This window comes from Adiantum capillus-veneris, chromosome 6 (genome assembly GCF_014529385.1).
Source record: "Adiantum capillus-veneris isolate H3 chromosome 6, ASM1452938v2, whole genome shotgun sequence".
Lineage (NCBI taxonomy): Eukaryota > Viridiplantae > Streptophyta > Polypodiopsida > Polypodiales > Pteridaceae > Adiantum > Adiantum capillus-veneris.
In genome coordinates this window covers 173,573,250-173,598,185 of record NC_140936.1, presented here as the reverse complement: position 1 = coordinate 173,598,185, position 24,936 = coordinate 173,573,250, and the positions used below count along the sequence as shown (strand labels likewise).

Below are 24,936 nucleotides of genomic sequence, written 5' to 3'. Positions count from 1 at the left end.
GAGAAGTTTTGAACTCTTGCCGCGCAGGAGCGCGTGCTCTCCCTCCTCTGCCTTGCTTAGTCCAACAACCACCACGATTCTTCATACTTGATGCTTAATTGGGTTGGGAAAAAACCTACTCAAGCCGCAACACCAAAAATGATGGTGCGACAAGAGATTAGGTCGGGCTGCATCAAAATGCAGAAGCTCTACTTGTGACAGAGTACAAGGTCTTGTGACGCACATAAGCATAGATATGTTGATCCTACATCATGCACGATCTCTGCCTCCTCAACCCCAAGCTTCCCTCGCCCATATATTATCCCTTCCTCTCTCTCTCTCTCTCTCTCTCTCTCTCTCTCTCTCTCCTCCATCGCTCTCAATCTCTCTGAAAAGAAATCCACACTGGCGTGGGCTCTTTCAGATACTTTTCTTTATAAAGAGATTGAGAGAGAGCGAGGAGAGAGAAAGAGAGGGCGAGGGGTTGAAAAAAAAACCCTAGGCTTAGTGTAATCCCACCTACAAATTTTGAGATTTACCTCTAAATTTTAAATTTGAAAGTGAGATTGAACCTACAAAATTTATAGAAATTTAGCGTCGTTTGGTGTAAAAACCTTCAAATTTAGTCAGTTTACCACTAAAATTCTCATGGTAGGTAGCTTTGCCAAGTTTTCAGGGAAAGAGAATTTTTGAAGGGTTTTGTTTATACTATAAGGTTGTTGAAAATGACGACGGTTGAACTTGAGGACCTCCTTGCATCATCTATTGTGATTTTCCTTGCCCAACTCCTTCAAAATCAAATTTGTCAATGATTAGGGACCCTGAGATTTACCTTTCCTAGCCAACAGAGTTGTCTCAATGTGGCACAATGCTGTTTGTTGTAGCACAACCAACCTCCCAGTTACCCCCTTGGAGGGGGTTACCTTATGGGGTGCTAAGTACCGAGTCATGGGCCACATCATTCTGCAAGAGGACAGATGCAATTCTAGACTACCATCCATTTGAATTGCTATGAGGCATTGATGGATGTACAACTCCCACACAATTGATAAAGTACAAACAAAAATGGAGGGCTAAGCCACATTAGGAAAAGCATTTCAAAGGACTACAATGAAAATCATACACCATGGCTCTAAGAAGTGTATTCAGCATACGGCATCACACGTTGGGTGAGTAATCTAGGTCAAGGCATGACGGACAATTGAGCAAACTAGGAACCCCAAGCAGTCTAGGAACTTTGAGCTGTGCTCATATAAACATGGAAAATCTAAGAGAAGGTTTTTACACTAAATTTCTCTAAAGTTTGTAGGTTTATTCACCTTCTACTTTGAGCTTTGAAGATAAATATCAAAATTTGTAGGTGGAACTACACTAAACCTAGGTTTCTACCTGGGTAGGTGAAAGAGAACTAGCATGTGGACAAAGTTGTCATAAGAAAATTGTTCATAGCTTTATCAACCTTGCGTGCTCTTTCGTCAAAGCACTCTTTATAATCCCTCACCATTACCACCTCCCTTGACACGTTTGTTGCCACCACCTTTGGCAGCACCACTAACTCCCACTCCCCCCCCCCCGATAGAAGGCTACCTATGATGGTGTGATCCGTATTGTAATATATATCATGATGTGGATTTTGTCAAAAGAATAGACTCATTGCAAGAATAGAATTGTTTTCAAGTTTCCACCATTTTCTCTAGAGTACTTGGTTCCAATTGTTCTAGCCCATCAAAGGAAACATTCTACCAAACCCTTGTTCAAGGGGTTTTTTTGTCAAAAATTTATGGTTGTTTTATCGTTAAAACTAGTTGTAATCTTGTTATAGTTATTTTTTGTGCTTGAAGCCACCTTAAATATCCTGTTTGGTTTTTATTTTGTATAGTATGCCTTGGCCAATCTTGCTTGTTTTAGGGATTTCTCGGAAAATCTCGCTCGAGATTTGAGATTCCTCTTAAAATAAAACATCTTAAAATGAAACATCAAAGTAATGTTGATAATAACAAAAGCTAGTTGAGAAGAAGGGGTTTTTTAATTGTGTCTAAAATTTATAGAAGGTTTTCTTTGAAATGTTGAATAAACTTACATAGCGGTTTTAAAATGATCTCATGTTTGCACGTGATATACCTTGTTTTCTCCAAGTGACTCCCATGAGATTCACACACAAAGGCAGAGATTCTTTGCTTACATCATCACAAGAAGGTTTTTACCTTGGTACAAGGATTGGTTCACACATAAACTTATGTTCTTTACAAGTTATTCTCACATAAGGCCTAGAGGTTTGTTCACATCTCTATTAGCTTACTAGCACTAACACAAAATCAATGCTAGGGAATCAACTTGACTAGTGCATGGAGGCTATGGGGGTTTGCCAAATCCACAGTATACACGTACAAACACAAGAGATGGAGGATTTTAGCAATCTAGTAAGCAAAACACACACTACTCAAAGAGATGCTAATATAACCAATGATCTAATCATTGATGATGTAGCTTAAGTGAAAGGCTATTAAGCATGGGGGTTCTCCAAGTAGGACAAAGAAACACTCAATGGCTTAATCTAAGAGTTAAATACACACTTTGCCATAGATATGGGAGGTAGTTTTTGTTCGTGACAACAAGCAAAATGAAAAATTGACTCTATAAGACTAACGAGTATGCTAAGGCAATCCCATTCAAAAACCCACATATGTACATCTTATTATAGCCTAGATTAGACTTAGTCCAATCTCACTTACACTATACTAGTTCCAATTTAGCAAGCTCAAACCCATTCACTGAATTCTATCTTTGCCTAGATCAGACTAGGTCTAATCTAGGAATTTAGGACTTGATCTAGGAAGCACAAAAAGCAGATGGGGATCCAATCTATAAAGTAAAAATTGCTTAGATAATAAGCTGATGGGGATTTAATCTTATTAATTTTTATCAAAGTAGTAAGGTCTCTCCTATATGTCTACCTCTCATTGGAGACTAGATCAAACTTTGTATGATCTAGCATGATCAAAAACATACATTAAATCATGCTTTTGCATAGATCATACTAAGTTTGATATAACATTGTTGATCTAGCATTGGAATCTTTCCTAGGTAGCTCAATCCTATTGCCTTCTTTATATATCAAGATCAAACTAGGTCCAATCTATCAAGAACATTGATGTGTTTTTGCATGTGGGCTTGATTATGTCAAATATAGTAAGCATGGAAAGAGTGGGAATTTCTCCCTAGAAAGCAAGTATTTAATCAAACTAGTTCTAATCTAGTAAAATCTCACATTCTCTCCCATATATCTATATATCATTGTAGCCTAGACCATACTTGGTCCAATCTAACTTACATTGGACTAGGTCTAATCTAACTTACATTGGACTAGGTCTAATCTAGTCCAATTGCACATCCATGTCAATCTAACTTGCATTGGACTAGGTCTAATCTAGGAAGGTCAACCATGTATCTATATACCAGTTTAGCCTAGATCATACTTGGTTCAATATAGCTTACATTGGATTAGGTCTGATCTACAAGGCTCAAACCATTGATCAAATTATGAATGAGACTAATTATCAATTAACATTAGGATTTCTTCTTGGAATCTCAATCCTATTGATACACTTCTTCTTGTGGCTTATATTAGGCTATGTGAGATCTATCAAGAGAACACATATTCTTCTTGTGGCCTAGATTAGGCTATGTGAGATCTATCAAGAGAGCATATCTTCTTCTTCTTGTGGCCTAGATTAGGCTAGGTGATATCTATCAAGAGAACATATCTTTTGGTTTGTTTGTGGACACGGCCTAGATTATATCATATATATTAAACATAGAAAGCAAATGTGAATCACTACCTAGAAATTAATTATTTGATCATTCGAGGCCTAATCTAGTAAATTGTCGCCCTTATATGTACATATTATTGTACCCTAGATCAGACTTGGTCTAATCTAACTAATATTGGAATAGGAATGATATAGGAGGGTCAAACCCATTGATTAGATAGCATCTAAGGTTGGGATCTCTTCTTGGAATCTCAAATACGATTCTTCTAGTGGCCTAAATCAAACTTGATCTAATATAACTTATAGTGGACTAGATCGGATCTAGAAGGCTCAAACCCATTGAGCAAATTCTAGGTGAGAATATGTCTTACCTAACATTGGAATCTCTTCTTGGAACCTCAATCCTATTGATAAACTTCTTCTTGTGGCCTAGATTACACTAGATCTAATCTAAAAAGAATATATATTTTGGTGTATCTGTGTACATGAAAACTAAAATGCACAACTATCATTTCTTGTTGAGGTATCTTTTGTGATTTGTGCTCTTAGTTTATTTATAAATGCAATTTTTTTAATTCTATATTTTTAAAATTTTATGATATTCAAAGTTTTGATTTGTTTCTATCATTGTGGCTCATATTATATGTGATATAGCAAGAATAAAAACTAGATGAGAATTGCTATAAGCTTATATCTTTTATAATTTGTTCTCTAAATTTATTTATAAATGAACCTTTTTCTATTCTATATTCAAAGTTTTAATGTTTAAGAAAAGACTTCCTCCAAAGGAAAAATTTATTAGGCTTCAAAAAGACAGTCATGTTTCAGGTTTCAAGTCATGTTCGAGGTTTCAAGTCATGTTTCAAGTTTAAAGACAAAGACTTCTTACAAAGGAAAAACTTAATATGCTTCAAAAAGACATTCCATCTAGCCATGTTAAAGCTCAAAAAAGGAATATAAAACAAAACATAAGATAAGAGCACATTCTTGATAAAGTCCATTTTTGCATTTTAGAATCTATCTTGGCCATAACCCAATCAAACCTTTGCTTAGCAAAAATATCAACCCAATAGGAGTCCCCAGATGTCTAACAAGGGGGATCAAAAGCATTGTCTTCTGCAATAGAAAGCAACCTAGACTTTTCAATATTACACACATGGATCCACAAGTGGTGGAAAAGTCCTAAACAATTTGAAGAGCATTTCTCAACACAAAAATTTCAGCTTTGAGAAATAGCAATGAATCATCAGCAAACATCTTGGTTAACAATTGTTTTCCATCACAAAGCAACAAACCAGAAATATTACCTTTTTCAGTAGAACTTCTAGGTTTAAAATATGAGTAACCGCAACAAATGATAAGGGGGCGTGTTTGACTGTCCTTGCTAAGGGAATACCCCGTTACACAAAATCTCAGAATAAGCATTAGCGGTGAGGGCAAGCATAGAATCAGCCACTTTAGGAAGAAACTCCAATTTTCTCATAGCAGTATCAATAAAGGACCAGGAGACTCTATCATAAGCTTTGTCCATATCAAGCTGGAAAAGGATACACTTTTGATCAGAGAAACGAGCAAGAACAATCCCAATCAGAGTAGACAAAATGTTGTCATATATAGATCTCCCCTTAATAAACCCATGCTGATGAGGAGGGATCCCTCTTTGCAAACATGGCATAAGTCTCATGGCAAGGAGCAAGCAACTTGCTTAGCAAATCAATATAATCAAGCCTTGAAAAATCCATGGGTCTACTATTTCCCTATTAAAAACTCTATTAAAAATATCACATACTAGAGTAGCAACTCCCAAAAATATAAAAAGAAGCGCACAATAAGACCATCCCATCTAGGAGATTTATCCTTCCCCATACATTTTAAAGCTTGAAAACATTCCTAAGAAGAAAACAATATTTCCAACACAAGTGCTTCCTGAGAAGAAATAATGGTAGAGACCACCGAAAGAACTTGAGACTGTAAAAATAATACTGACTCAGAAGAGACTTCTCTAAGCTTATGCTGTCGCCTGTGACCTACACCCGTCAAGACTAAAGATGTTCTCACCCGCCACACAAGACATAAATCCAAGTCATCACTCAACACTAGATAAGCCACATAAGCGAAATATCTGGTAAAATGAGGCAAGAAGTCCAAGAGCTCAGAATGGAACTCCAACAATGATCTACACGACGCCAAGACAACCGTACTATGAAGTAGGCATCAATGTCACACATGTAGTATCGTGGATGTCAGTAAGACCATCAATAAATGATATGTCAATATCGAGGGAGCATGACCCAAAGGGTGGGTGGTTGGAGGCCCTAGTGGGTTGTCAAGCCACAACGCCATGTATCTAAGAGTACAAATGATCTCAACACATGCTATCTACACTCTATCTACACGCTATTTACTCTTGAGTAAGCTAACCTAGCCAAAATGACTAGTCTAGCCACTCTACTACTACTCCAAATGCATCGAATACTACAAGGAATGAACAACAATGTGATATAGAAGGTAAATCTAGGCTAGATCTGTCCAAAGGTGATATGGCCATTAAACGTATTAGGATGGCCAAAGGGCGTATTGAGTCAAGTCAACGTCTAGCACATATGAGCATATGGATGTGTTCCCCTATGGCTAAGGATCACAAATATGTGTCTGGATCTGAAATCAAAGCTCTAACCCACCCAATATGACCACTTGGCCAAAGGGAGTATTGGTACCTATAGGTCACAGATGTGGACATGGATTTGTATGGTCCTGTAGGGTGTCAAGAGAGGATCCTAACGCACTAACTCGTGCTCAAAACGGATAATCCTAGCTCTAGATACAAGAAATCTACAGTCGCCCACTAATCGCATACTAATCACACTCTAATCTCACAACTAAAGCATGCACTAAAGACATCAATCAGTAGAGAATAATATTAACAACACGTGTCTCTCTCTCTCTCTCTCTCTCTCTCTCTCTCTCTCTCTCTCTCCCCCCCCCCCCCCCCCCCCCCCCGCCATCATACCCAGAGACAAAGAGCACAGACAGTGGGGTTTTTGCAAGGGTCCTGGATGAGTTTCCCATAAAAATATTTTGTGCAAATTGAGAAGAGACGGATGAACCGTCTGATGTGAGGCAAGAAGAGGTTCTCGTTCTCACAGCTGCACACAATGACGTTCAAGACGAGGCTGTTCATGTCGCGCCACAAAGACCTAAGTGCTCTCCAAGTCATCGAGCCTCTCTCTCTCTCTCTCTCTCTCTCTCTCTCTCTCTCTCTCTCTCTCTCTCTCTCTCTCTCTCTCTCTCTCTCTCTCTCTCTCTCTCTCTCTCTCAAGGTACTCAAGTAGCTCAACATCATTTTCTTTGAGGGTTTCGATGACCGTCGCCTTCTTCTCGCTCTTCAGGACGATGTCGATGATAAACTCTACTAAGACTGTCAGAGTAGCTGATGTTTGCCTCCATCTCTGTGCATTAACCTGCACATGCTATTGAAGCTACTCTTTGAATGTGCAGAGTAGTAGCACATAGTGAGCTTGCTCTAGCAATAGCTGCAAGGTACTCGTCCTGTGTCAAAGGCCCATCTTAGATGAGATAAATATTCTATTGGGTGCAAAAATCGATTACTTTTAAGCACCCCTTCCAACTTGAATATCAGCAAATGCACCTCTTTCTCTATCCATCATTATCGGTTGTGTGTGTGTGTGTGTGTGTGTGTGTGTGTGTGTGTGTGTGATGAGAGAGAGAGAGAGATGGTGCAAATCAACCCAAGCCACAACTATCGACAACAAGCTCCGAGCTTATATGCCTTGTTCTTGAGGGAGCCATACAGAAATAACGGTTGTTGGTATGACAAAGAGATATAGAGCAATTGTTCAGTTCCCGCATCTGTTCTTCATACAACCAATCCCTCCTTCTTAGGACAAAAGGAGTAGATTGAGACAAGCTTTTTGAACTTCAAGGCGGGACCCTTTGCTTAGCCCACCATCGTCCCTCCTCAGGTCACCATCCTCTCTATCCCTTAATTCTTTGCCAGGTCGTTGGGTTGCTCCACACAAGCGACCCGAGGTACGTGAGTGTCGTCAGATGTGAGTGGCCCCCCACCCTCTCGCATGTATTAGCGTAGACAATGGGATGCTGCATTGCTGTGCCGCAAGCGATGCATGCTGCCCAGACGCACCTCTTTGACGGCTTTGCAGGTCAGAAGGCTCCAAGGGATCGTCACGAGCTCTGGTTCTCTCTCTCACGTGCTGACAAGCCGCAGGCAGTGGGAGCTTTGCAGCAAAGGGCGACAAGCCTAAACCTTCGACGGAGGTTTAGGCTCCAGTAGGCAGAGGAAGGTCGACGACGACGGTGCTTTGGGCGTCTGAATCTTCTGATTCATGCACGACAGGAAATCTTTTTTTCTTGGGATTCCTGATTTCCTATCCTAGGGCCTCACCCCTTTGGAGCAAGCCAAAAATCCTTGTAATGAGTGTGTGCAAAGCTCTATCTTCAAAAATCTTTATAATGAGTGTTTACTCTGGCAACTAACCAATAAAAAAAATGTATATTTTTTTAAAACCTCTGCTTTTTAATTAGGAAAAAGGGAACACATCACTATGGCCTTAGCCTTTTGGGCAGGCCAAAAATTATGATTTTTTAAAAATAATCCCCCTTTTTCATTAGCAAAAAGGGAAACCATCACTAAGGCCTCCCCCCTTTGGGGCAGGCCAAAAACTCACATATGTATACAAAGATATGTAATTGCCTTATCAAGTACTTATTTGTTGTACTAATCTTATCTATTTGCTACTTCCCTTAATAGTGCTAGTCTTCATTATGGTGGTGGCTGAGTTTTCCCATAGCAAACTACTACTAATTTACATGCGCAGGCAGTAGCAGCTTTTGAGAACTTCATGGTCGGGGGCAAGAAGAAATATTTGAGGCCGAGAAAATTTGGGCAGTTTATGATGATGATTATGGGTTGTTGCCCCATTTTCTACACCCATAGTGACGAAATGATTTGTGTACTTCCATTCCATGTGCTCATGAATTGGTTATTTCTCGCTAAAACATATCTAAAGATGTGTACACACATGGGTTAAGGTTGGTTTTGCCTACATGTGCGGTGGATTTATATTTGGGAAAACATTGATCCGAAGGTCTGTGGGTGGATATATTTTTGCACATCATGGCGCGTGATGTTGGAAAACTACCACAAACTATTCGTATTTATCCTTAGAAGTGTGACATGTGGGCGTTGTACAAGCTTTGGGAAAACCTTGCAAGGGTGCTACGCACGTAGATGAGCCGGTTGAGGTGATATTGCATTACAATGTAGATCGTTCTCACATAATGCCAACAACTACATGCGCATGCATCTATCTTGAGTGTTACCTTTGCCCTATCAACAACTACTTATTTTCTATACTGATTCTTTCTATTTGCTACTTCCCTTCATGCTAGGCTTCATTATAGCCGAGTTTTCCCTGCATCTGCGGAGTTTTCCCATAGCAAGTTGCGACTAATTTTCATGTGCAAGCATCAGCTTCTTATAATTTCATGGTCGGGGGCAGGAATAAATATTTGAGGCCGAGCAAATTTGGGTGGTTTATGATGATGATGATGGGTTGTCCCATGTTCTACGCCCACAGTGAGTGACGAAGTGATCTATTTACGTCCATTCCATGTGCACATGAATTGGCTAAAACAATCTCTAAAGATGTATACACATGGGTTAAGTAAGGCTGGTTTCACCTACACGTACGGTGAATTTATCTTTGGGAAAACGTGCACATAGCTGCCACGCATGGTACAAGGTTTGGAAACCTTGCAACAGAGAGAGAGAGAGAGAGAGAGAGAGAGAGAGAGAGAGAGAGAGAGAGAGAGAGAGAGAGAGAGAGAGAGAGAGAGAGAGAGAGAGAGAGAGAGAGAGAGCATTTTGGGGTTCCTAGGAAACTTGAAGACACCCTTCTCATCTAGTGTAAACTCTTGACCTTCAGTAGATATAAGGGGCCAGCATTCTTGAAAAACCTGTGAGGAATTGGGAAAGCCTTCAGGCGCAAAGTAGATTCTACCCAACATGTTACCGTACACCAATGGGGTCAAATGCAACCATTCCCCACACTACAAATCCCTTTCATCCAAAAGACCTTGTTGAATACAGAATTCACCTGGAGGATCAACAGCAATACATAAATACATGTAACATATAGCTTCAAGCAGTTAATGACACATGTACACAAGAGTACTTGCATTTCCTCAAGCTTTGCACACAACATGATCATCTACAAAGAATCCTCCACAACAATTTGAAAAAATGCAACAAACCAGAAGCATGTAAACCCCAATCTAGAACAAAATAGTGTAGCACTCTGACAAATGTACACAAGAGTACCTACATTTCCTCAAGCTTTGCACACAACATGCTTATCTACAAAGCATCCTCCACAACAACTTGAAAAAATGCAACAAACCAGACTTACTTGACAAACCATATGAGACCATTGATCACCCACCCCATCATGCATAGAAGCATAGAAACCCCAATCTAGAACAAAACAGTGTAGCACTCTGTCAAAGGAGAATGAAGGCATAGAGTGGTAAAAAACAGTCTAATATATGAACTTCCAAATAGATTGCAAAAGATGGAACCTGAATAACAAGAAAAAAAAACCCACTCCCTAATCTTGTTGTGGAAGTATGCCCAGTAAGAGATAATTTTTATTAACCAAAGCCACTATCTTTTTCCAAATTTGTCCCAATTATCAACAATCCCCAAGAGAGGAGGTAATGATTCAACATGAATCTTACAAAGGGGACATAGACCAAATTGCTTTCCCATAATAGAGAGTTTAAGAGCATAAGGCAAAGCTTCAAGCAATACCTTCCATAGAAAATTCTTAAAAGTAACATGCGCAGTATAAAAATTCCACAAGTCAAAGCATAGTTTCTACCACCAAGTAGCACACCATTTTTTTTTCCATAACCTACTAAGCTTGCTCGGCCAAGCATCCAATAGCAGTATAAAAAAGTTGACTAAATGGGTGTGAGGATGAATCAACGGAGGAAGCCACACCCAATCAGAAAAACAAGCACCCCTCATTAATCCAATGTGAGATCAACCATTTAGATAAAGCTTCAAGAGCCTTAGACAGTAAAGTCAAAGCCTTATCATGTAGTCCAAACATAACTTTCAGTTGAGCAATAGTCTTGATACCAACGATAGAGTCATCCCACAAATAAGACCATGAGACAAAGCCTTACAATAAAGCATTTACAAGTGTATCTGTGGGAACATTTCTAGGATAATTTCATAGTAGCCTACTAAATCTTGTACAAAATATCAACTAAGAAATGTGCCTTTTTCAATAGCAGAGGGGCATTAAAAGTAGCTTTTGCTTCCAAGAGTGGTTTTTCCAAAACCCACCAATAGTATGAAATTTAGCAAGACCCAACATGTGAATCAACATAAGGGTCCAAGATTATACAGGATTATGAAAATACACCACAAATTTAGCACACACAGCTATTGCTTGAAAATGCATATTCAAAATCCCCAATCTAGCAAACTACTTAGGCTTACATATATAGTCCCAAGAAATCCAATGAATAGCTTTATGTTTAAGAAAAGACTTCCTCCAAAGGAAAAATTTATTAGGCTTCAAAAAGACAGTCATGTTTAAAGACAAAGACTTCTTACAAAGGAAAAACTTATATGCTTCAAAAAGACATTCCATCTAGCCATGTTAAAGCTCAAAAAAGGAATATAAAACAAAACATAAGATAAGAGCACATTCTTGATAAAGTCCATTTTTGCATTTTGGAATCTATCTTGGCCATAACCCAATCAAACCTTTGCTTAGCAAAAATATCAACCCAATAGGAGTCCCCAGATGTCTAACAAGGGGGGTCAAAAGCATTGTCTTCTGCAATAGAAAGCAACCTAGACTTTTCAATATTACACACATGGATCCACAAGTGGTGGAAAAGTACTAAACAATTTGAAGAGCATTTCTCAACACAAAAATTTTAGCTTTGAGAAATAGCAATGAATCATCAGCAAACATCTTGGTTAACAATTGTTTTCCATCACGAAGCAACAAACCAGAAATATTACCTTTTTCAGTAGCAACTTCTAGGTTTAAAATATGAGTAACCGCAACAAATGATAAGGGGGCCTGTTTGACTGTCCTTGCTAAGGGAATACCCCGTTACACAAAATCTCAGAATAAGCATTAGCGGTGAGGGCAAGCATAGAATCAGCCACTTTAGGAAGAAACTCCAATTTTCTCATAGCAGTATCAATAAAGGACCAGGAGACTCTATCATAAGCTTTGTCCATATCAAGCTGGAAAAGGATACACTTTTGATCAGAGAAACGAGCAAGAACAATCCCAATCAGAGTAGACAAAATGTTGTTATATATAGATCTCCCCTTAATAAACCCATGCTGATGAGGAGGGATCCCTCTTTGCAAACATGGCATAAGTCTCATGGCCAAAGCCTTAGAAACAATCTTATAAAGCACATATAACATGGTGATAGGCCTCCAATGCTTAGGCAAGGAGCAAGAAACTTGCTTAGCAAATCAATATAATCAGGCCTTGAAAAATCCATGGGTCTACTATTTCCCTATTAAAAACTCTATTAAAAATATCACATACTAGAGTAGCCAAAAACTCCCAAAAATATAAAAAGAAGCGCACAGTAAGACCATCCCATCTAGGAGATTTATCCTTCCCCATACATTTTAAAGGTTGAAAAAATTCCTAAGGAGAAAACAATATTTCCAACAGAAGTGCTTCCTGAGAAGAAATAATGGGAGAGACCACCGAAAGAACATGAGACTGTAAAAATAATACTGAATCAGAAGAGACTTCTCTAAGGCTTATGTTGTCACCTGTGACCTACACCCGTCAACACTAAAAGATGTTCTCACCCGCCACACAAGACATAACTCCAAGTCATCACTCAACACTAGATTAGCCACATAAGAGAAATATCTAGTAAAATGAGGCAAGAAGTCCAAGAGCTCAGAATGGAACTCCAACAATGATCTACACGATGCCAAGAAAACCGTACTATGAAGCATGCATCAATGTCACACATGTAGTATCGTGGATGTCAGTAAGACCATCAATAAATGATATGTAAATACCGAGGGAGCGTGACCCAAAGGGTGGGTGGTCGGAGGCCCTAGTGGGTTTCAAGCCACAACGCCACGTATCTAAGAGTACAAATGATCTCAACACATGCTATCTACACTCTATCTACACGCTATCTACTCTCGAGTAAGCTAATCTAGCCAAAATGACTAGTCTAGCCACTCTACTACTACTCCAAATGCATCAAATACTACAAGGAATGAACAAGAATGTGATATAAAAGCTAAATCTAGGCTAGATATGTCCAAAGGTGATATGGCCATAAAACGTATTAGGATGGCCAAAGAGCGTATTGGGTCATATCAACATCTAGCACATATGAGCATATGGATGTGTTCCCCTATGCGTAAGGATCACAAATATGTGTCTGGATCTGAAATCAGAGCTGACCCACCTGATATGACCACTTGGCCAAAGGGCATATTGGTACCTACAGGTCACAGATCTGGACGTGGATTTGTATGGTCATGTAGGGTATCAAGAGAGGATCCTAACGCACTAACCCGTGCTCAAAACGGATAATCCTAGCTCTAGATACAAGAAATCTATTGTCGCCCACTAATCGCATACTAATCACACTCTAATCTCACAACTAAAGCATGCACTAAAGACATCAATCAATAGAGAATAATATAAACAACACGTGTTCTCCTCTCTCTCTCTCTCTCTCTCTCTCTCTCTCTCCCTCCCCCCCCCCCCCCCCCCCCTCCCCCCCCCCCCCCCCCCCCCCCCCCATACCCAAGAGACCAAGAGCACAGACAATGGGGTCATCTTGATTGCTTTCTGTTGTTTCTCGCGCACGTATGAAGAATGTAAACGATCATGCAAGAGAGAGAGTTGGTGCTGGCGAGACAGAGCTTGAGGGGGGAAGGGTGTGCGTGCTAAACTTGACCAAAGAGAGGGGAAGGGAAGGGTTGTGCATGCTTGTGTGTAGTCGCAACCTCGCCTTCCCTCAGAGAGCTCTCCCTCCCTCCCTCCCTCTCTCCCTGTGTGTGTGTGTACAAAAAATCTCACTCTCTCTCTCTCTCTCTCTATCTATCTATCTATCTGTGCTCTTTGTCTCTAAATGGGGGAATAACAGGAGGTGGGCAGGGAGGCAAAGATGAGAGGAGGGGTCTGATGGCGAGGGAGAAAGCCTTTCCAGCTAGCCATGAGATCTCCACCACGTCTGTGTAGTAACCCACTTGCTAAAAGACAAACAGAAACCTTAGAAGAGGATGCACATATAGAGAATGGACAAAGAGAGGGATAGGTACCTTAGAAGAGGATGCACAGAGAGAGGAAGAGCCTGGAGAGGTACCTTCAGGCGATCGCGTAGATGCTCTGTCAAACCTATTCCTTGAACATAGAGCCTGAACAAGCTGAATATTGGCTTTCCTTGAAAGGTGAGATCATGCGATGCATGCAACTTCCAATGCAACAACTAAATAACACTTCCAATGCAACAAGTAAATAACAAGCGTTACACTGAAGTTAACAACCACGTAACTACAACTTTTTTTTCCTCTCCAAACCATACCAACGTACTGCCTAAAGGCAGTGCCAACAAAACTGAGCCTTCTCCGGCGTACCGGGATAGGTACACATTATATCCGGCAATGTTAACATCTGTTATCACTTTTAAACATATGCCTAATGAAAAATGTATAATGTTTGACAAAATTTGATTTTATTGAATACCCAATTTTAAGCGCTTTTAACTTATATTAATGAAAAATGTGCCACGCTCTCACCTGGACACGCATTCAAAAAGTGATGCAAGAGTGCATAGTTGGATTGAAACTTGGGCCCTGCCCTTAGTCAAGCATCAAGCTAGAAGCCTTAAAACTTGGCCTATGATAATTTTTGGTGGGTTGTGGCAACTTATTTTGTTGCTTTCATATGGACCTTGTGTAACACCAAGTGCACTAGACAATCCCAAAATGGGATGTTCACGTGACTAGGTGCGACACAAGCCTCTATATTACTATACAAAAGTCCTCTCATGGAAGATATTATGGGGACAACAAAATCAAGATTAGGGGAATTGGCAATGATATTTTGCTTAGGGTGCAAAGTAGCTTCAGAAGATCTTGTTCATTTATTTAAGGACTATTCTACCACCAAGGGGTTAGCTTTAAAAATTTGCAAGTGAATAAAACATGGCCCTTACAATTCTTAAAAAAGACTAAATATTGGGAGGTATAGAACTAGGCCCGACTCTAGTGCTATCTTAAGCACTACCAAATCAAGATTTGGGGAATTGGCAATGATGTTTGCTTAGGGTGCAAAGTAGCTTCAGAAGATCTTGTTCATTTATTTAAGGACTATTCTACCACCAAGGGGTTAGCTTTTAAAATTTGCAAGTGAATAAAACATGGAGCTTACAATTCTTAAAAAAGACTAAATATTGGGAGGTATAGAACTAGGCCCAATTCGCATGCCCTTATATTGTTAGGTAGTGCTATCTTAAGCACATCTAGCACACCATGAACTCTCATGTGTATGAGTGGTTGACTAACATTGCATAGTACACTATTTCAGAAAGTCAACGACATAGAAGCTATTGCAAGAAGTCAACACAAAGCTAAAGCAAAAAAGGCGGTCATTTTAATTAATGTCCTACAACCATGTTTTGAGAAATATGATAAAGCAAATATAGAGTATTTGGAGAACAACAGGCTAAAGATGGAATGTTATGAGAGTGCAATAGGACCGCAAAGCATTTAAATGGAAGAAGGAAGAGTAAATGGGAGCAGACGCAGTGTTTCGGGGCTACGGCTACAACAACGCATGCAGAATGAAACGACAAAGATAAAGAGAGAGGTTACGGGAGCGGTTATGGGAATGGATACGGGAACCCACATTGCTGCGGGAACTATTTGTCCAAGCTAAAGGCTTACTCGCATAATACAAATGTAACTTTCCTCATTTTTATGACTTAAATGGGGCCATGGGCTTCCAATTTGTAGAAGGATTGAACCCACAACCTCATAACCTAGGTATTTAAGTCAAAAACCTCTTTTTAAAAGATAACCTTTTGTAAGTGAAGAAAGAGAGCTGCACGTTTGTGAGAGCTCTCATAGCCATTTGTGAAGGATTCATTGGAGCTATTTATGCATCAACATTGCTTCATATTGTGTCTCTAATAAAGTGTAAGTGATTATCAATTGCTTTTCTACTGTCTAATGTTCAATTTATAGTGATGATTAATGCTCTCTTTATATCCGCTCATTAGTAAGCTAATTAGAGTGATTTGGGGCCTTAATTACACTCCTTTTGCATGCAAAAGTATGTAGGAAGCATCTACTTACGTAACTAGTGTGTTTGCAAGCCCAAAAACACTGATTTTCTGCCCTGGTAGCTAAGAGATCGCGATTTTTTACCATCTCAAAATCTGAGATTTGAGTGCTTGATCATGTTCCTCTATGTTATATAAATATGAATGATGTTTGCTCATTGAAAAGTCTTGTGTATGCACGTAGGAAAGAGAGTTTTGTTGTTTGTATTAGCTTGATTCCTTATTCGATTGGTTATGTGTTGCTTTCATTGTGTTGTTGATAGATCCCGTAGCGTCTGACAAGCCTACGTAGCCTCCATGCACTAATTGGGTCACTTCCCCAGGCATTGATAATATGTTAGTGTCCGAAAATGCTATGCTTTGACGTCCAGTCGCCGTGTGCCGCTAACATTGGCACAGCTGCTGAGGTATGAGTACCTAGATTAGCGGGTCTTTCTTGCTTTTATCACTGTCAAAGGTTCCTCTAATTTCGATTACAATACTTTCACTTTCACATTAGAGTATAGGTGAGAGGTTGGAGTGGGACTTTAAGGCTCTCGAGGTAGCCAGAGGGTGGGACTCTCAAGGACCTCTTAGATTAGGTAAGGATAATGTGTGGGACATGCTATGCCTTTTCATTTGGCATTAGGATTTAGACCTTCATGAGCTCTTTGTAGCATTCATTTTGCATCGTTTTTCTTTAAGTTATTTTGTCGTTTAGTCCTTTCGTTTATTTTACATTATTTTTCGCATTAGGAGTAGGTAGGGTAGGTCTCACCGATCCGCGAAAAGGGTCAAAAACCATAAAAAAAGGGGAGCTTGACCATTAAACAGAAAAGCATTCCAAGTATGGCAATAGGCTTGTTTCATTGAGCTAAAAATTGTTCAGAATGATTATGATATGATAGAACATCATCTTTTTGCATGAAAAAGCTGCAGTTGGAACATATTTGAAAAATTTGAAATTTGGCCCCAGATAAGAAATCGCGATTTCTTACCAGTCATCATACTACTACATTTTTTTGCATGGCTGTGTTGGGTTAGGACTATTAAGCATACTGGTCATGTTAGATCTGAAAAGAAACTCATAAATTGGGCATGATCATCAGTTTAGCACCTAAACAGCTAAAACAGCCATAAACACATGATTTGACATGCTCACAAACCCCACCTTTGGATGAAAATACACTTAGGAGACTCTACTACATGTGTATAACAACACTGGCAAATCAAACAGTGTCACTGTGTGTCAGGTAAGAGATCGCGATCTCTTACCATTCTACATACTACCATACTTTTCTGCATGACTGTGCTGGGCTATGTCTAAGGAGCATACTGACCAAATTGGTTCATAATTTTTGGAGTTTTAAATTGTGGTAAGTGGTCATCATTTTAGCATCTCAGCAGCTAAAATAACACATATTGACTATTCTAGGAGTTTACAAATTCCAAGTTTTGATGAAAACATACCCATTGTACTCTGTTGTATGTGTCTAATACACCTAGCTTTTCAAAACATGTCACTGTGTGTCAGATATTCTATCATGGATGGGTTGTCCTATGTTTACTGAGCACACTGGTGTTGTTAGTTCATATAATGTGACATTTGAAACTCATGTGGTCATCATTCTATCATCCTGTCTCTGAAATAGCACAGATTGCATGTTCTGATATGCTTTCAGAATCCACTTTTGGTGGGCAACATACTTTTTGAGCTCTACTGAATGTGCTTAACATATCTGAAAAACCAAAACATATCATTGTGTGTCAGGTAAGGAATCGCGATTCCTTACCATCCTTCATACTGCTATAAACTTTTTGTGCTAGCCTTGTAGAGTATGGTCCCAGGATTTTAACGATCTTTACGAATCATCAAAATTCCTTCCGGAGCTCAAGTTATCAGCAATCTTGTGAATCTAGTCAAATAAGGAATCGCAATTCCTTGTCATACACATACAGGTGCATTTACTACTGCTAGTCTTGCAATCTCCCAGAAAAATTGACCAAAATGGCCTCTAAACAACCCAAAATAGGAAACTGCCCAAAATAGGAAACAATCCAAAATAGGCATGACCACCACCAAGAGAGTGTTGCTTACGAAGCCCGCCAAGCATGGGCATGGCCACCACAGCATCTAACCTTTCAAGATCCCATAGCTTCAAATTGGACTATAATGTCAAGATCACATTTTCACGAGAAAACATGTATGGTGCTAAGATCTGCAAGATTGTACGAATCACTACGTGGTCAAGATCGAGGATTGCCACTCTCATTTTGATCTAGCACTATGGGTGAACTACCAGGGAGATCGATACATGGGTAGAGACGGGAGTGTCATATCTATTCGCAGATAACCCTGATGCAGTAGATGTGTTGGGCCGGATAGTATCGAGGGAAGTGCACTATGTAGACGAAGTACCATCCAGGTCAGTCCAACCAAACCTCAAGATGATTAATTTGGTAGTAACAAAAAGAGTCCTCATAGATGATGAAATAGAGCCTTATACAAGAGGAATGACTCAGGGAGTGAGTTCTTCTATCACAGAAAGAACCCATTGAAGCACGGCCTGACTGATGAAAAGGTGCTTTACGTCTTCTTCAATAGGAGTGAGAGCTTTCACAAATCCATAATCCTCAAGGATACCTTTGGCCAAGAGTGGGATCTCTATCTGACTTCAAACACTAGAAGGTCTTTTAACCGAGGCGGGGGAGACTTCAAACACCTGGAAGGTCTTTTAACCGAGGAGGGGAGGCAAGCACTTCAAAAGAAACTATTAGTTTGTCGCAATCAAAACTACAACTAGGTGATAGGTCTTGTCATAAAAAAACGACTAGAGCAAGTTCGGGTGAATCCAAAATGATATTGGTTAGGGAAAATGCATGCCACGAGTGGTCATTCGACCAATAGAGGGCCAACAAACCAATTCATTCACCAACACTTCACATGCCATTAGGAGCATCAAAAACAGAACAAGTTGTGTCTATTCAGGAATAACTAGTGCTCAGGCCAACGCCAAGGAGCACCATACAGGAGAACAAGGCAATGTCCTTAGTAAGAGCAATAGGAGCCACAAAAATAGTTGGAAGGAAGGAAGGGACAGAAGAGCTAGAAGCAAAAAGAGATAGAATGAAAAACAACAGTCGGCTAGGGAAGGGCAAAAGCAATCGATTGAGCTAGTACCACTAAACAAAGAAGGAGAATATTATGAGGGAAATGATGGAAACACCACCCTACCAGTAGAATACCCAGGGCATAGCAATTTATCTATCCTAGATTGTGGAGTAGGAGTTGCAATTGCCACAAAAAAGATGTGGGAAACTCGGGGAAAGACCAGCTTTAAAGCAAACATACATAAAGTTATAGTTGGCTGATGGATACATTGGGAAACCTATTGGACTCCTAGAGAAAGTCATTCTCACCTCATGTGGAGTGGAGTACGAGCATACATTTGCAGTAGTAGATTTTGGGAAGAACCCAAATTATGACATCATTCTTGGACGTCCGTTCATGCGGCAACTAAAAATGATTCAGGATTGGGGATCCAACTACATCTACCCACGGCAACCAAAGGCCATCACTTGCATTAACCCGATTGATCACTCCTATCGAGATGTGGCAAGGACACCAATAGAAGGAATAGAGGCCATCTCAACAGGAGACGAATCTGAGGTTCCTTCATGGGTCTCAACTCAAGGATTCATAGGTGGATAAGTAGAGCATCGGATGATGAGAGCTTGAAAAGGGACCACAATGAAAACAAAATGGTTTTCAAGATTGTAGTATAGTACTAGTTCGTACTATCTAAGTAATCTCAGGTTCAAGAGAATCCAGTGTCCAAAGTCAACAACACATAATGTTGAGTTCTGGGGAATCCAATTCAACATACATGCCTATTCTATTAGATACAAATGCTGTATTTCGATCACCAAACATCGAAAGCAACATTAAATTTTTTAGAACTGCCATGGGGATTACATTTGAAAAGTTTCATCAAATCCTCCATATACTATAATAGTGGAACCCCACTCTTAAGGATGTATGAGGACCCAGAAAGCAAGAAAATCTTTTATCAAGATCAAACTAAGAATTTCTACAGGCCCATTCCCCCACCAGATCTATCAGAAGAAGAGGCAAAGGGTTGGTTTCCATTCGTATCTCGTATGAATCCTAGTAACTATCAAGCTTTATTTATTTCAAGAACTCCTAGGGCGAATACACCAAAGAAAATGCCATATCCAAGCGAGATAGTCGGCCTCAATGGGCCACAAGCATTAAAGCCTACTCTTAGCCACCCACCTGGCTTTGATCCCAAGATGCTACCACAAACCATCAAGCAAGGTGACCACACAAGATGTACAAGGTATCCAGGGGAGGGTACGAAGGCTGAAACAACAAGCTCTCTTAAGTCAGGAGCTGGTCAAGTTCAACGAATGCCAACATTGGAAGGCTCAAACATTCATCAGGAAGCCTCACACAATGGAAGAACTATAATGCCTGATAGTCGCATGGAGCCTCTTTCAGAATACATGATTAAATGAAGCTTCCAAACCAACGCTTCAAGCATTCAATGCTTGTATGAAGATAAACAAGGAGGCCAATTCCAAATGCTATTTTCCCATCAAGGAAAGAAGCATGACAAACCAAGAGTCTTCAAGTATCTATATATGAAAAAACTCACATATGTATACAAAGATATGTAATTGCCCTATCAAGTACTTATTTGTTGTTCTAATCTTATATATTTGCTACTTCCCTTAGTAGTGCTAGTCTTCATTATGGTGGCTGAGTTTTCCCATAGCAAACTGCTACTAATTTACATGCGCAGGAAGCAACAACTTTTGAGAACTTCATGGTCGGGGGCAAGAAGAAATATTTGAGGCCGAGAAAATTTGGGCAGTTTATGATGATGATGATGGGTTGTTGCCCCATTTTCTACACCCATAGTGACGAAATGATTTGTGTACTTCCATTCCATGTGCACATGAATTGGTTATTTCTCGCTAAAACAATATCTAAAGATGTGTACACACATGGGTTAAGGTTGGTTTTGCCTACATGTGCGGTGGATTTATATTTGAGAAAACGTTGATCCGAGGGTCTGTGGGTGGATATATTTTTGCACATCATGGCGCATGATGCTGGACAACTACCATAAACTATTTGTATTTATCCTTAGAAGTGTGACATGTGGGCGTTGTACAAGCATTGGAAAAATCTTGCAAGGGTGCTACGCACGTAGATGAACCGGTTGAGGTGATATTGCATTACAATGTAGATCGTTCTCACATAATGCCAACAACTACATGCGTATTAATCTATCTTTAGTGGTACCTTTGCCCTATCAACAACTACTTATTTTCTATACTGATTCTTTCTATTTGCTACTTCCCTTCATGCTAGGCTTCATTATAGCCGAGTTTTCCCATAGCAAGTTGCGACTAATTTGCATGTGCTTCTTATAATTTCATGGTCGGGGGCAAGAATAAAAATTTGAGGCCGAGCAAATTTTGGTGGTTCATGATGATGATGATGGGTTGTCCCATGTTCTACGCCCACAGTGAGTGAGTGTAGCCTAACCCTACATCACAAAAGGCATCAAACCCTAACATCCTCTCTCCTCGTTCTGTGTAGCGCGATCGAGCGCAGTTAGCATGGCGACGTGCTTTCCTTATCGAATGAAGCCTGATTTGGGAAATCTCATGGAGGAGGGCATGCAACGTCTGAAAAAAAAGCAGCGTACGTATTTTCCTACTGCTTTTTCCTCACTGGATGTGTTTTCCTGGCTGCTTATTTGATGCTTCTGGCTTGCAGTTCAAGATTTACTCACAAGATCTGGTCTGCCAAAGTCTAGGAATGTGCGGGATCTTCAAGATCGAGTGTTGCGTCTGAAGAAAAAGTCTGACAAAGCGGATGTCCCAAAGGAAGGAGAGGAGGAGATTCCAGGAGTGGATCCAAAGAAGGAACCGAATGCAGAGAAGGAACACGGTTCTGTATCTTCGCTTCGTAGTCATTTAACTTCTGCCTCTGCAAGCATCAAGAGGAAGAAGTGGAGAGTCACAGATCCAGCAAAGATTGCTCCAATTTCTTCCACAAAGATTTGTTTGCTGCCAACTTCCCGTAGTGGAGATTGTTGATGTTCTTGTGGGATGCCACTTTCCCGTTCAAGACAAGTTCGAGGGGAATGTTCTGGATGAAAAGGAAACAGCTCAGGCTAGGTGGAGATGGTTTAATAATTCCAGGAAGCAGAAAACATGCATATTGCAAGGCAGAAACTGAGCGGCAAGCATTTCCTGTGCATTTTGCATTTTTGGATGGTGTGTGTGGAAGTTCACAAAACCTCCAGGATGGACTGTGGGAAATTCCACAACAACGCTGTGCTTGGTTGAAGCGGAAGTGGTCTTATGGCGTTAGTGGAGATTGTTGATGTTCTTGTGGGATGCCACTTTCCCGTTCAAGACAAGTTCGAGGGGAATGTTCTGGATGAAAAGGAAATAGCTCAGGCTAGGTGGAGATGGTTTAATAAATTCCTGGAAGCAGAACATGCATATTGCAAGGCAGAAACTGAGCGGCAAGCATTTCCTGTGCATTTTGCATTTTTGGATGGTGTGTGGAAGTTCACAAAACCCTCCAGGAAGGACGTGGAAATTCACAATCAACGCTGTGCTGGGTTGAAGCGGAAGTGGTCTTATGAGGAACTGATGGTAGGGAGCAAGAAAAGGAAGGTCGACGATGAGGAGAATTTAGGATGCTACATTAATCCAGACACGGAGGATGTACAGGAACCATTTGGGACCAGTCGGTCTGATGGTGATAATCAGGGACTGTCTCTCTTTCCAGAGGAAGCTGCTGAGTTGTTGGGTGACTTGCAAGAGGATGCTGATGTGGCACAGACCGCGGAGAAGGCTGCCTCCAAGTCTAATATCATCTTCAATCCAGACAGAGTTGTATGTGTGTTGGAACGCATGTTTCTCGAAGACAAACATAAATGGAATGCTCGATTTCAAGTTGGTTTTTATGCAGTTAAGCATGCTATGGTTAACTTGTCAAGGGGCATGGTAGATTTATGTATGTCTTGGTTATGACCTCGTCCACGTGGTCGTATGGGATTCTTGTTCCAGAAGGGTATGTGCAGATTAGAGATGGGAGGATTGATATGAATTCTATGGCTGAGTTTAAAAGGCACCAGGGAAATCACAGGCATGAAGAGACCGGATGTTGAAGAACTACAGGTGAAATTCAAGAAGGGCACTGAATTTTTACAGGAAGAATTATCGTGACGATCGACAGGCAAGTTATGCGGATGGCCCTATGCTCGTTGGCACCTACTACTTGAGCTCCCAATGGTTTCTTTGCCCAGGTTAATATGGTAATGGGCAAGTTGAAGGGGTACGCAGGTTGTTCGATGGCTTGATGAGACTCTTTCTTGGTGATTGTGTGTTCGACTTGAAGGATGAAGACTATAAGCAGCGGTGGCAGTTGAGGGAGAAAATGTTGAAGGAAGAGACTTATGTTTGGTATGGGTCGGAGCAAGAGGTGTGCACTTGGTGATTGGGCACATGTGACATGTTTAACAGGTTGAATATATATCCCTCTCTATTTGTTGTACGTGTGTTATGCGTTTGTTGTTTGGATGTGTGCATTTATTGCCTGATAGTACTTGATAGAGTATTTGTATTTTTGGATTTGTTGATACTACATTTATTTCTTGATAATGCTTAACCTTGTATATTTTTATTTCTTTATCCTGCATTTATATTCTTGATAAAACTTATTCTCTGTGTGTGCTGTTTGTGTGTGTGGTGTGTGTGTGTGTGATCTGAGAGAGAGAGAGAGAGGCTTGTAAGGACATGGTTGTTTTCCTGTGGTTTTTGTTTTTTAGGAATGTTTCTTTACCAATTGTCCGTGCGAACGCATCCTGATGGAAGGCAGCTGTCTGCAATGATGCCCGCTCTCCTGAGCCCCTCTTTACGCTAGGGTTGTGATGCACATTGGCGGTTAAAGCCTTGCACTTGTGAACGGTCCGCCTCTGACATAGTAACCAGTGATTGCCTTCTAATCTTTGTCTTGAGAGGCATGTTACCGTTCCAACATCTCTATGTCTTGGGGCTGAATTTAACTTTCATACCACGCTTATTGTAGCATAAACAAATGGAGTATCTGAAAAACATGCTAACTTAGTTTAAATATTTAATTTTTGTTTGCTGCTATGGTGCTACACATTTAAATTGTGAGTATTTAAACATGAAAGTGAGCAACACATAACAAAATAGGGTAATATTTTATAAAGCAAAACTTTCTTTTCATTGATATGCACAGCATGCACAAATGTTATAATAACCTCTATTGTTGTTTTGCCCCTTCTATCTTGTCTTTTGAATTCATATGGACACATGTATGTGTGGGTGCATGCATATTTGTGCTAATGCGTAGCAAGCACACGGTATGTAGGTTCTGCATGTGGCCCACACATGTAGTAGCCCAACAACGAGAATAAGCTGCCCATGCCCAGTGTCTAGACGTAAGTGCAAGCTGGGGGAGCTCGAAGCCCGTGCCACTTGTACTGCTGCCCACAATCAATGTTGCTGGCTCGAGATAAATCACAAGTGCAAGTGGTAAAAATGCATCACACACACGGGAAGAGTTGGACGTATATAACCTTTCAATTCATCTCTAGAGAGAGAGACAGCAAGCAAAGCAAAACATTATGAATAGAGAAAAAGATGGTTGTGTGTTGGTGTAAATTCCTAACTTTTTAGGAGGTTCTCCTTATGTGGTTTGGTTTTGGTTTGGTTTTTG

At 40.3% G+C, this 24,936-nt stretch overlaps 1 protein-coding gene and 2 pseudogenes across 1 annotated transcript; all 3 read left to right on the top strand.

The window, feature by feature from the left end:
* Positions 1-18,251: 18,251 nt before the first annotated feature.
* Positions 18,252-18,825, top strand: LOC147456742 (uncharacterized; annotated as a pseudogene).
* Positions 18,826-20,174: 1,349 nt separating this feature from the next.
* On the top strand, positions 20,175-20,678 carry LOC147456741 (uncharacterized). Its single transcript, XM_086515539.1, has one exon. It carries the CDS (start codon positions 20,175-20,177, stop codon positions 20,676-20,678), a length of 504 nt encoding a protein of 167 aa, XP_086371665.1.
* Positions 20,679-21,791: 1,113 nt separating this feature from the next.
* LOC147456740 (uncharacterized) lies at positions 21,792-23,551 on the top strand (annotated as a pseudogene).
* The last annotated feature ends 1,385 nt before the right edge of the window (positions 23,552-24,936 follow it).

Excerpts from the sequence above, each read along its gene's own strand:
- LOC147456741 (XM_086515539.1), top strand. The coding sequence starts at position 20,175 with ATGTATGAGGACCCAGAAAGCAAGAAAATCTTTTATCAAGATCAAACT.